This window comes from Chanos chanos, chromosome 5 (assembly GCF_902362185.1).
Source record: "Chanos chanos chromosome 5, fChaCha1.1, whole genome shotgun sequence".
NCBI classification, from domain to species: domain Eukaryota; kingdom Metazoa; phylum Chordata; class Actinopteri; order Gonorynchiformes; family Chanidae; genus Chanos; species Chanos chanos.
The window spans coordinates 17,211,177-17,222,395 of NC_044499.1; the positions used below are offsets into that span (position 1 = coordinate 17,211,177).

The 11,219-nt window shown below is 39.3% G+C and overlaps 1 protein-coding gene across 2 annotated transcripts; it reads left to right on the top strand.

Annotated features, from left to right (window-relative positions):
• Positions 1-851: 851 nt before the first annotated feature.
• u2surp (U2 snRNP-associated SURP domain containing) lies at positions 852-10,879 on the top strand. 2 transcript variants are annotated; one of them, XM_030773331.1, is made up of 26 exons: positions 852-906; positions 1,740-1,838; positions 2,331-2,442; positions 2,617-2,738; positions 2,833-2,900; positions 2,996-3,084; positions 3,281-3,316; positions 3,472-3,554; positions 3,860-4,025; positions 4,178-4,389; positions 4,947-4,990; positions 6,404-6,508; positions 6,765-6,831; positions 6,936-7,102; positions 7,296-7,458; positions 7,560-7,639; positions 7,730-7,817; positions 7,984-8,121; positions 8,364-8,544; positions 8,714-8,800; positions 8,888-8,951; positions 9,160-9,316; positions 9,432-9,542; positions 9,643-9,764; positions 10,048-10,218; positions 10,403-10,879. In XM_030773331.1, the coding sequence occupies exons 1-26, from the start codon at positions 862-864 to the stop codon at positions 10,539-10,541; spliced, it is 2,916 nt and encodes a 971-aa protein (XP_030629191.1). In that variant the 5' UTR covers positions 852-861; the 3' UTR covers positions 10,542-10,879. The 2 variants fall into 2 exon arrangements, with proteins under 2 accessions (XP_030629191.1, XP_030629192.1); XM_030773332.1 differs by lacking the exon at positions 3,281-3,316.
• The last annotated feature ends 340 nt before the right edge of the window (positions 10,880-11,219 follow it).

Sequence of the window (11,219 nt, forward strand, 5' to 3'; positions counted from 1 at the left end):
TGTACTACTATGACATTCTGCTATAACACTCTAGCGGAAACATTTGGTAAAATCTGATCTGTGGCAATGGGACTGTTTGACTTTCCGGTCCCAACTTCAGCTTTAGGTGTAACGTATCCTGAGCTACCTAGTGTAATTATGGCAGTAAAATGAATGTGCAAAAAAAAAAAAAAAATCAATCGATGCTCAACAAAAAGCTAAAACTTAAATGAGCACATTTTTGCAACTTTTCACTGTAAAAATGTTTCAGAATTAGCCAGTCAGATAACGATGAACTAGGATAACCGCCTAAAAGTAGGCTATTCTTTGCACAGAAAAACACTACAACTAATTACAAAAAAAAAAAAAATAGTAGTTCCCTCTACCCAGTGTTATTAATTATATGGCTATATCATTGTTGATTAGCAGGGCAGTTTCTTTAAGTTTTCTTGCAGGTAATGGAAATTCAAAACCCCGCGTGCAAGTCATAAAGTTAGGCGCTCTTTCAGAATGCATGCGTACGAGAGATTCCAAACATCACTGTCAAATGCATCGTGTGCAAACACCTCTTTTCGTTGACTAAATGGTAGAGGCGTAAACTGATATCACGATATACAATGGAGTTTCTGCCATGAGTTTCATTCCATATACTGTTTTCATATATTTTAATTTGCAAACTCACAAATTTGGGCATCTAAACGAGGACATAGACACATAGACGTTTTTTCATTGTCGTTTATTAAATTGGCCTCTTTCTGTTTTTCTTTTTTTTTTTTACTGCCACCCACAGGCGTGGAGTGTGCTTGAGCGATCGGTGTTGGCCCTGAAAAAAGGCTATGGTAGTTAAGCCTGTTAGCTTAGCTGCGGAAAAAGGTTAGCAAAATGGCGGACAAAACGCCAGGTGGTGTGCAGAAAGCCAGTACTAAGGTAATTTCTTTTATTTTTCGGCTCCGCGACCAATATGGAAGTTGATCAGTGTATCTGACGGATTGCCAAGTGATGTATTGTTTATACATATATGGAAAAAACTAATTAACGAGGCGTGAGATATGCTTTGAACCAGCTCCGTTGTGTTGATGTAGTAAACCATGGTTGGACCTCATCGCAGAGCAGAGGCGTTAGTGACAATAATGCAATTTAGGTAGTAGGCCTTGTTTGGATTTCTCTGGTGATTTTACTTAAGTAGACTTATTTGAAAAATTACAGTAGCATATTAGCTTGCTTTGACATTGTCTTCAGATATGTACTGAGCAAATTAAGCAGTGCCCTTGTTGTTGTGTGCTAATTTCCAGTGTAACTTAACCTGGCTAGCAAACTGGTCAAAGATAACGTAGCTCGCTAAGCTAACTAGCGCCAACCGAGATTCGGTATCAGTGAACACCGGCGGGCATTTTCTACACTAAAACATATAAGGACTGCGACAGGCCAACTTCATACCTTCATAAAGGAACGGCTAAAAACACTGTAGCCCTTGCGAATTAAGTATTTGCCGAAAGTAAATTGGCCTGATCCGCATCTGCTTGGCCTGCTAAGGGTTTCAGACCAATGTGTTCTGCAAGCATCTCGTAACCACGAAAGTCAGCTGAATGTGCCAATTGATTTGCGGTTAGACACTCAGCATTGTGACCAAAGGGATGTCAGGTTGTATTCAGCACACTTCTACATTGTCGAGCCGCGAGCCGCTCCGTCATCCCAAACTAGAAAGCAAAATGCTTGTTTCAGTATTTGAATACACAAGATTATTCTCCTGTCCATCGTAGGCACTGTTGGAGAGTAAATTGAAAGCCTTCAGTATTGGCAAGATGGCTGTTGCGAAAAGGACTCTAAGCAAGAAGGAGCAAGACGAACTTAAAAAGAAGGTGGGTTCATTTACAGTCTGTGGAATTTAACCTTCTCGCTTGTTTTGTACTCATTATTGGGAACCACTGTAGCTTTTTGTACCAGTTGCTTTTCCTTTGTATATCACTTTTGCTTTATGGCAATATGATTTGAAATAACATGCAGTGGAATCTTGAGGAATTCACAAAATGAACAGAAACCACATAGAAAGAGGTTGCCCAGTTCTATTTAACTGGTGATATATTGACAGACGCTGTTTTATCGTAGCTAAGTGTAGCGTGGTGACAATAGATCCAATCTTTAGATATTGGTTAGACTTCCTGCACTGGCATTTCTGTAAAATTCCCTGGCTATTAGTTCTTGCCTTAGAATCTTTCACACCTCAATCCCATGAACCACAACACCTAATTAAGCAGAGGGTCTTTTGCTTTTAAACGTGCTTAAGCCTTAAAGGCTTGATATTTTACCAGTGGTGTATAGTGAAGTCGGGAAAATAATGGTCACATTTGCAGGAGGATGAACGAGCTGCTGCAGAGATCTATGAGGAATTTCTTGCAGCCTTTGAGGGAGGTGAAGGAAAAGTCAAGACTTTTGTTCGTGGAGGCATTGCCAATGCCACCAAAGGTAATTTTACCATCAAATTACAACCAGCGTGTTTAAGGTTGTGGCGGAGAGGGACTTTACAGTTCTTGCATCATGCAATCATTCTGTGTAATGTAATGTTACATATGTTCAGTGTTCACATAATGAGCAAACATTTTTGATATTGTGGTATTAAATTTTTAATTGTATTTACAGAGGAAGCCGCTGCTGATGATAAAAGAGGAAAACTCTACAAACCCAAGTCGAGGGTTTTGGAAGCCAAAAGTTTTTTACCTTTGGAAACACCCCCACAATTTTTAGCACTAGACAAACGTAATGTTAGTATCACATTTCTTTGATTGTAATGAGTTTTTTTTGGGAATAGATTTAGGATTTGACTGAGTATTAATAATACCCCTTGCTTTTGTGAAGGTGTCAAAGAAAGGAGAAAAGGAAAAGAAAAAGAGCAATCTGGAACTTTTCAAAGAGGAATTAAAACAGTGAGGGGTTTTTTTTTCTCTTTAGCATAACGCAACATTTTAATTTTAATTTAATTACTTATAATTAACAACATTATGCCCCGTCATCTATGCAGGATTCAGGAGGAGCGTGACGAGCGACATAGGCTGAAAGGACGAGTGAGCAGATTTGAACCTCTCTCTAACACAGAAGGAAGGAGATCTTGTAAGTATATTCCACTCATTGTCTTGGACTCTTAGATCAATTTGTTCCCAGTGCCTGCTCAATGTAAAACTGCCCCTCCTTTTTTTTTTTTTTTATGGTCTGTCTTTCCTTTCTTGGCTAATCCCAAATCTTGCAGTGTGGTTAGTGCTATGCAGTCAAAGAAACAAAATTTACACTGCTTTTCTGCTTCTTTTAGCGGATGGTTCTTCACGAAGAAACCGTCCATCCAGTGGTAATTTTGCTTCATATACTGTGTAATGCAATATCTACATTTGACCAGAGATATGACCCACCATGGAAGAATGACAATACAAAAAACTAATATTTCAAACAGTCCCTGCTAGTTCATTTTGTTGGTTATTTTTTCTGTATTTTTCTATTTTTCAGTCCTGGATGATTCTGCTCCAGGCTCACATGATGTTGGTGACCCATCAACCACAAATCTTTATTTGGGAAACATAAATCCTCAGGTAAATTCCTACATTTAGGTACTCAAATTCAGATATTGTCAGCTGACATCATTACCTATATTGATATATTGATCATGCAGTGCAGCATTCACAGTAGTACTCAATACTGTTTGGAATATGTCAACCAGTGATGTGCAAATGTCACACTATTAGAGTCTAATAGTAACTCATTTGAAGTAAAAAAAAAAAAAAGTTTCAGGTAGATATTTAAAAAGACTTGCAGTGTCATAGGAATAAAACTTTTTTAAATTTGTTGTTATAATTTTTCAACAACCTCTCATACCGTGTTCTGTGTTGTCATGCAGATGAATGAGGAGATGCTGTGTCAGGAGTTTGGGAAGTATGGTCCTCTGGCCAGTGTGAAGATCATGTGGCCCAGGACAGATGAGGAAAGGGCCAGAGAGAGAAACTGCGGTTTTGTGGCCTTTATGACCAGGCGAGATGCTGAACGTGCTTTGAAGCATTTAAATGGTACTAACGGAAGAAGTAACACGTGGTCTCAGACACCTTTGATCGCTTGTCAATAGATCGCTTTTCGGTTATTGCCCGTTTTTCAAAACGAATTGCCTTAATCAATCAGTTTAGCATGCGGTGAAGTCTGCTAATGTTTGAATCTGTTTCAGGTAAAATGATCATGAATTTTGAGATGAAATTAGGATGGGGCAAAGGCGTACCAATCCCACCTCACCCTATATACATTCCACCTTCCATGATGGAGCACACTCTTCCTCCTCCACCTTCTGGACTGCCCTTTAATGCTCAGCCTAAAGAAAGACTGAAGAACCCCAATGCGCCTATGCCAGCTCCTCCCAAGAGCAAAGAGGAGTTTGAGAAGGTAATTCAGAATGCCCTCCAGATCAGCCTTCTCATTAGTCTTATCCCAGAGTCAGTTAGGAGAAGAACTTCTTTCTGTATTTTAATTAAGTGTTGTGTGTACTGGTGTGGAATCTATAGCTACTTGTAATTTTGTTGGTTGATGTTCAGAACATTTGTGCCTCAAAATAATTCAGCAAATTTCGCTGAACATAAGAACTGATAGGCATGGATTTACATAATTAGCTGTGAATTAGCATTAATTATATTGCCTAAGATACGGTAAGTATTAAGGCGAGTGTAGACTGATTCTTTACTTCATGTTAGAGTTTGATCATTTTCTTTAAATGGAAGACTAAATTCTTTTGTTTTTAAATTGTAACGTGATTGATGAGGGATGATAAGTGTTGATGCTCTGTAGACGATAGTGCAGCCATTGAGTGCAGGCATTTTTTGACCACCGTTAGAGCACATTTGCTGTTATATACAGTATTTGATGCATTTAGTGTTTTGCCTGTTTCTTTTTAACAATACTCACATATATTCTATGTTTATTATTTGATGTGACTTCATATCCAGACTCTGTCGCAAGCCATAGTCAAAGTGGTTATCCCAACAGAAAGGTACATGTTTTTCTTTTTTTCCAAACTGATATGAAATGTAGAGAACTATTCCCATATCTCGAGATTAATGAATTGGCAAAACGCATGCTACAGGTGGTTTGTTTGGGTGAGCAACAGTTGAGAACGCTCAGATGTGTGCACATCACAGACCATTCAGAGGGACTTACCTAATGTGATACGCTCATTTTATACACGATACCATTTCATGTAGTAAAAATAAATGTTCACTGTAAACACATCTTTGGAAATATGTTGGCCGTTGTCAGATAGGTGAGTCTCATTAGCGGAACAGCAGTGACCTGTGGTTTGGTTGTTAGCATTTATTTATTTATTTATTTATTTATTTATTGCTTTTCTTATAATCTGTTCTGTTTGTGTGTAGTGCTCTCACTGGTTCTATAGAACTAAGGCATGACTAACTGGTAACCTCTTAGTATGCACAGGTTTGTCAATATTTGCTTAGTCTTTTTGTCTATGAATTGTCTTAATGCACCCTTGTGTTACTGATCTACCTATCGAGCATCGCAGAAAACAGGTACAGTAGTTATTATGACTTCTAGAGTTGCTCTCTGGCTATTGCTCACTCCAACTGCCCCAGTAGCATGAGACAAAATCACACCCAATCCCCCTTAGTTTAAGTGACCTTTGACATTGGCCTTGGTGAGCAGCACAAGTTGAACTGTCTCCAGCCGCGAGGGACCAGAAAAGCGTCACAGGATGGATTGGGAAAGTATACACAGTGATTGCCTGACATTGGTATGAGCAGCTCCAGTACATGTGATTTGTGTTCTGATACATTAAAAAAAAAAAAAAAAAAGACATCACTTGTTGATTTACTGGCCTCTTCATTGGCCTATCCAAGACCTCCATTTCTGCCCTCACTCTTTGATTGACAGTCAACATGGTTATCTGTCCCTCTCCATCCACACCTGTCCACTGTCAAACATTAAGATGTCACACATGGCTTTACAACCAATGTGGCTTTATGGATATTGTCATAACATATTTTTTAGGCAGTCAGTGCTATGGCTTTGTTAATGTAATTTGTAGTCTTCTGAAAGGCTTTTGTTTTCAGATAAATTCTGTAACATTCAATTTTAAACCTACTGTATAAAATGCCTTTAAATGTCAAACAGCTGTTTGTTATTTTGTGACAAATTGTGCTGATGGGTAATTTTATATCTTAGTAGTAATAATGGTTTAACTACATTAATAAAAAAGTCAGTCAAATGTACTCTATGGTAAAGCAGAGCTGAGTGTGTAAACCTATGACTATGAAAGGAATATTGAGGCAGAAATGTTGCTTTCCAATGAGGTGGTGCAGTGGGAATGAAAAATCATAGATAGAGAGGTTTGTGGAGACACTGGGGAGTGCTCTGAATCTGTTTTGCTTTAACTGTGTTTTTCTTGTAGGAATTTGCTCTCTCTAATCCACCGAATGATCGAGTTTGTGGTGCGTGAAGGGCCTATGTTTGAAGCAATGATCATGAACAGAGAAATCAACAATCCCTTGTACAGGTTTGTGGTCCATCTCTTTTTGTTGCATCATTGGAATGTCTTCATTTTTTAAAATAATTTTTTATTTATTTTTTTTAAACAAACTGAACAAGTGCCTTGATTTTCTCCTTAGTTGAAAATCCATTCAAACTTTTTTGTTAGATTATTCCACCTTTTACTCTTGTACGCATTTGTGTCAGTTATTTTTGTCCCATTTTCTGCAGTAGCAACATGAATTTGAGATTCTACTGTCTAATTCCAATAATGCATTCTACAGGTTTCTATTTGATAATCAAAGTCCAGCTCATGTCTATTACCGATGGAAGCTATACTCCATACTGCAGGTTTGGTTCTGTTTATCTGCAACGATTTCAACAATTTCTCTTGCTTTTTACGTCTGTCAGTGACAGATGTCCTTGCTAAAGATCTCTGTCGTGTCCTCTCTCAGGGAGACTCCATTACTAAGTGGAGAACAGATGACTTCAGACTTTTTAAGAATGGCTCCTTCTGGCGACCTCCTCCTCTTAACCCCTACTTGCATGGAACCCCTGATGAAGAAGAGGGTGAAGAAGATGAGGAAGAGGAAGCCAGCAAGAAAGGCTGCCTAAAAGACGAGTACGTCTCCCCCGACAGTGAACACTCCATAGTCAATAATAGTGTGTTTGGCAGTGACATTACACTTGTCTAATTCAGCTCTCGAGTCTCAGTCATGTTTCAAGAAAAAAAGAAAAGACTTTCATTAAACTCTTAGGGTGGACATTTCTTCATGTGTGGCTGAATTCTTCTTCCTCCTTCTTTTTACACGCAGAGAGCGAGACAAGCTGGAGGAGACGCTCCGTGGTTTGACCCCGAGAAAGAGTGACATAGCTGAGGCAATGGTGTTCTGCCTGTCTCACGCAGATGCTGCCGAAGAGATAGTGGAATGCATCACCGAGTCTCTGTCCATCCTCAAAACGCCACTGCCAAAGAAGGTCAGGCCTGTTTTGCCAAACGCGGAGGGGGTTTCATTTCTTTATTTTGCCCGTATGCCAGAACATCTATGCTCATTTAGCTTGTTTCCATCTGTCCACAGATTGCAAGGTTATATTTGGTATCGGATGTGTTGTATAACTCGTCAGCAAAAGTTGCCAATGCCTCTTACTACAGGAAATTGTAAGTACTCTTCACTTTGTCTTCATTGGTCTTGAGTGCTTGTTTATGTGGTTGCAAATGAATGATTGTCATCTGTTTCTTTTGTGACAGCTTTGAAACAAAACTCTGCCAGATATTCGCTGACCTTCATGCTACCTACAAGACGATACAGGGCCACTTGCAGTCTGAACATTTTAAGGTAGTTTTGCTTTTTGTTTATGCGTTCAGTCTCCATTGATTTACTGCTTGTGCTTCTTTACATTTTCTGTGATGTACGTTGCCTTTGATAAACGTCTGTGCGTGAGGTTGTGTGCATAAATAGACAAACTCAGGTGATGATTCTCCTTCACTTCTGTATCCCGTAGCAACGAGTGATGTCATGTTTCCGGGCGTGGGAGGACTGGGCAGTGTATCCGGATCCTTTCCTGATAAAACTTCAGAACATCTTCCTGGGACTTGTGAGACTAGACTCAGATAAAGAGGTCCCAGAGGTGGAGGTGGAGGTTAGTCAGACTTGTTGAAACCTACAACTGTAGAGCAGGCACTGTGAGTCGAGTGACCTAAGTCCCCTTATTGGTAGAGCTGTAGTGATGTAACTGTAATCTTTGTCTCTTGGACTTTAAAAGACTATTGAATCACATCAGTCAGTGACTACCAGTATAGTTTTAGTATGATTGTGCAGAATATGCATGTGTAAGGTAGAAAAGAACTGTTTAGTGATTGTCTCTTTTGTGTCTCCTCAAAGCCGACAGAACCCACAGAGGACATTGACGGTGCTCCCATAGTCGAGGAGGAATTAGATGGTGCTCCATTAGATGATGTAGATGGAACTCCCATTGATGGAACCCCCATTGATGGAGCCCCGCTAGATGACCTAGATGGGGTTCCCATAAAGGGTTCAGAGGAAGATCTTGATGGTGTTCCCTGTGAGTGTACCTGTGATATTCTGAGAACATTATGCAAGTGTGATAGTCAAGCAAACATTCCTGCTTTCCACTAGCATTTACCATTGATTTTGAAGTAAACAAAATCAGCTGTTTCACATTGCTGTGGAAATGTTTTGTAAGACTTGGTTTTATTTGAATGTTTTAACAGTAGATCAAGGTGAAGCTCTTAAACCTGGTTTTAAAATGGCTCCATCAAAATGGGAGGCAGTGGATGAGGCTGCTCTGGAAGCACAAGGTAAGCTCTAAGATTTTCATCTGAAATGTCGTTTTACATCCCTGAGTTTGGAACTAGGGATTTAACCTGTGTTTCTTTGTTCTCAAGCTGTAACCACATCAAAGTGGGAAATCTTTGAACTACCAGAAGATTCTGACAAAAATAAAGACAGGTAAGAGTCATGACATTGCTGTGTATCCATGGGAATATATTTTACCCAAGTTATTTTAACTTTGTGATAAAGTGCTTAAAATAGTAGTGGTAATATGTATGTAAAACACATTGAGATGAATGTAATTATTTAAAAGTTATAAATAATGCATCTGCTACAGTGTTTCACAGTTGGAAGCAGTCATGCACTCATCTTAAATCTTTCCTAGGGAAAAACATGAAGGCGAGAAAAAAGACTCTCTGAAGAGTTCCCAGTCAGAACAGCAGTCTTATTCAAACCCTTTCAGAGAAGATTACACAGATTCCAAATCTGCTAAATTCTCTGAGATGAGTGAGGAAAAGCGAGCCAAGCTACGAGAAATTGAGGTATGGACAGAATGACTGACACTTTCAGCCGTAGACAAAATGTCTCTGATCACTTGAAGACTCTGTATGTAAATCACAGACACCTCACTGAATTTTTCTTTTTTTTTTTTTGCAGCTCAAAGTGATGAAATTTCAAGATGAGCTGGAATCTGGAAAACGACCAAAGAAGCTTGGACAGAGCATTCAAGAACAAGTAGAGCTGTACAGAGATAAATTACTACAGAGGGTCAGTAGAATTAACACATTTTTTTTTCTCTCTGAGGGATGTTCAAAATGCATTTGTTCAGTATTTAACATTTTGATTTGTTGCTTTTTTTTTCTTCAAGGAAAAGGAGAAGGAAGTTGAGAAAGAGAGGGAAAAAGAAAAAGAGAGAAAAGACAAGGATAAATCTGATGTTTCTGTGAAGGAGAAGGAAAAAGAAGAGTCCACACCAAGCAGAAAAGAAAAGTAAGCTATTTGACATTTTCTGGATGTTAGTTGATCATATTCTGCAGCTGAATATGTGTTTGGAATAAAAATAACTCCGCAGGATATGCAAGTGGACATATACGAAACATATGCAATGAACAAGTGTTTTAATGAGGCAATGTTGAAGTATAACAGTAATTTGAATCATTTCTCTAAATGAGTACTTAAGATCGCTCGATCTCCCGCATCATTGTCAACCGTTGTTGAGACCAGTGAGCCGTGGCGATGACTCGCGTCTTTTCTGATGATGTGATTTTGACAGGAAAAGACGACACAGTCCGTCTCCCAGCCCCACCCGCAGCAGCAGCAGTCGAAGGGGGAGGTCCCCTTCCCCGCGCTCCGAACGCTCCGACAGATCCTACACCAAGGAAAGCAGTTCCCGCAGCTCCTATAAGGATTCACCACGAGACAGCAGCAGGAAATCATCCAAAAGGTAGGTTTTTTTTTCCCGTGTGGTGTAATTCATGGGTTCCACGTCGGCTGTTGTGCGTACCGCGCTACGAAATTCAAAAGAGTAACACCGTGTACTCGTCAGCGTAGTGGAGCGATCCGTTTGCGTAGCTAATGTGACCGACCCCGAAATGACCAATCCTTGTCTCTGTGTCTCTGTATTTTAGGTCTCCTTCCCCACCCAGAACACCCAAACGATCTCGCAGGTCCAAATCAAGAACGCCTAAAAAATCAAGCAAGAAGTCTCGATCCCGGTCGAGGTCTCCACATCGGTCACACAAGAAATCCAAGAAGAGCAAGCACTGAAATATAACGTTAATGATAGAATGGTTGGAATATCTTTTGTGCCTGACATTTGTCCTGTAAATCAGTGTAGGGAGAATTGGTTTTCTCATCCCATTCTCTATCTCTCTCTCTCTCTCTGTAGCTCATTTGTTTTCTGCACGCATACAGTGTTTTCATTTTACTGGAAGTGTTTTGTATTGTAAAATAAAGTCCCAACTTCTCATAAAAAGTCATACCCATGGTCAGAGCAATCTTCTATTGTCTTAACTTTTGCTCATGGTTTTTAGGTAACTCAAATGATTTAAATTAAAACAAATTGTACATGTTTGAGTTGTATAGGTGTTGGCTTTTCAATAAAGACACAGTTGATGTGCTTCCTTTTTTTTTTAAAGTGCCTCTGTTGATTTTTTGCCCTCATAATATTTATTGTTCATCTTCACCTACCTTGTATGGCTGTCTATATGGTATAACACTCACTCATTATCTAAGCAGTTTATCCTAATTAGGGTTGCGGGATATATGGTATAACTTAAGAATACTCATTATGGTGTCTTGCACTTGCTGGTATGCGCACACACAAACAAACACAGTCTTACCACTTACAAAATTTGTGAAAAGTACGTTAACAAAAATGATGACCTGAATTCCCTAAATAAAGAGGGGGAAAAAAAGAGATTCTATACAGAGGTACAACACAAT

What these genes read in the sequence shown, in the direction of transcription:
- u2surp (XM_030773331.1), top strand. Translation starts at nt 862, where the DNA reads ATGGCGGACAAAACGCCAGGTGGTGTGCAGAAAGCCAGTACTAAG. An exon ending in TAGCACTAGACAAACGTAAT is followed by an intron (nt 2,739 to 2,832) that starts GTTAGTATCACA and finishes GCTTTTGTGAAG; the next exon opens with GTGTCAAAGAAAGGAGAAAA. An exon ending in TCTGACAAAAATAAAGACAG is followed by an intron (nt 8,952 to 9,159) that starts GTAAGAGTCATG and finishes AATCTTTCCTAG; the next exon opens with GGAAAAACATGAAGGCGAGA.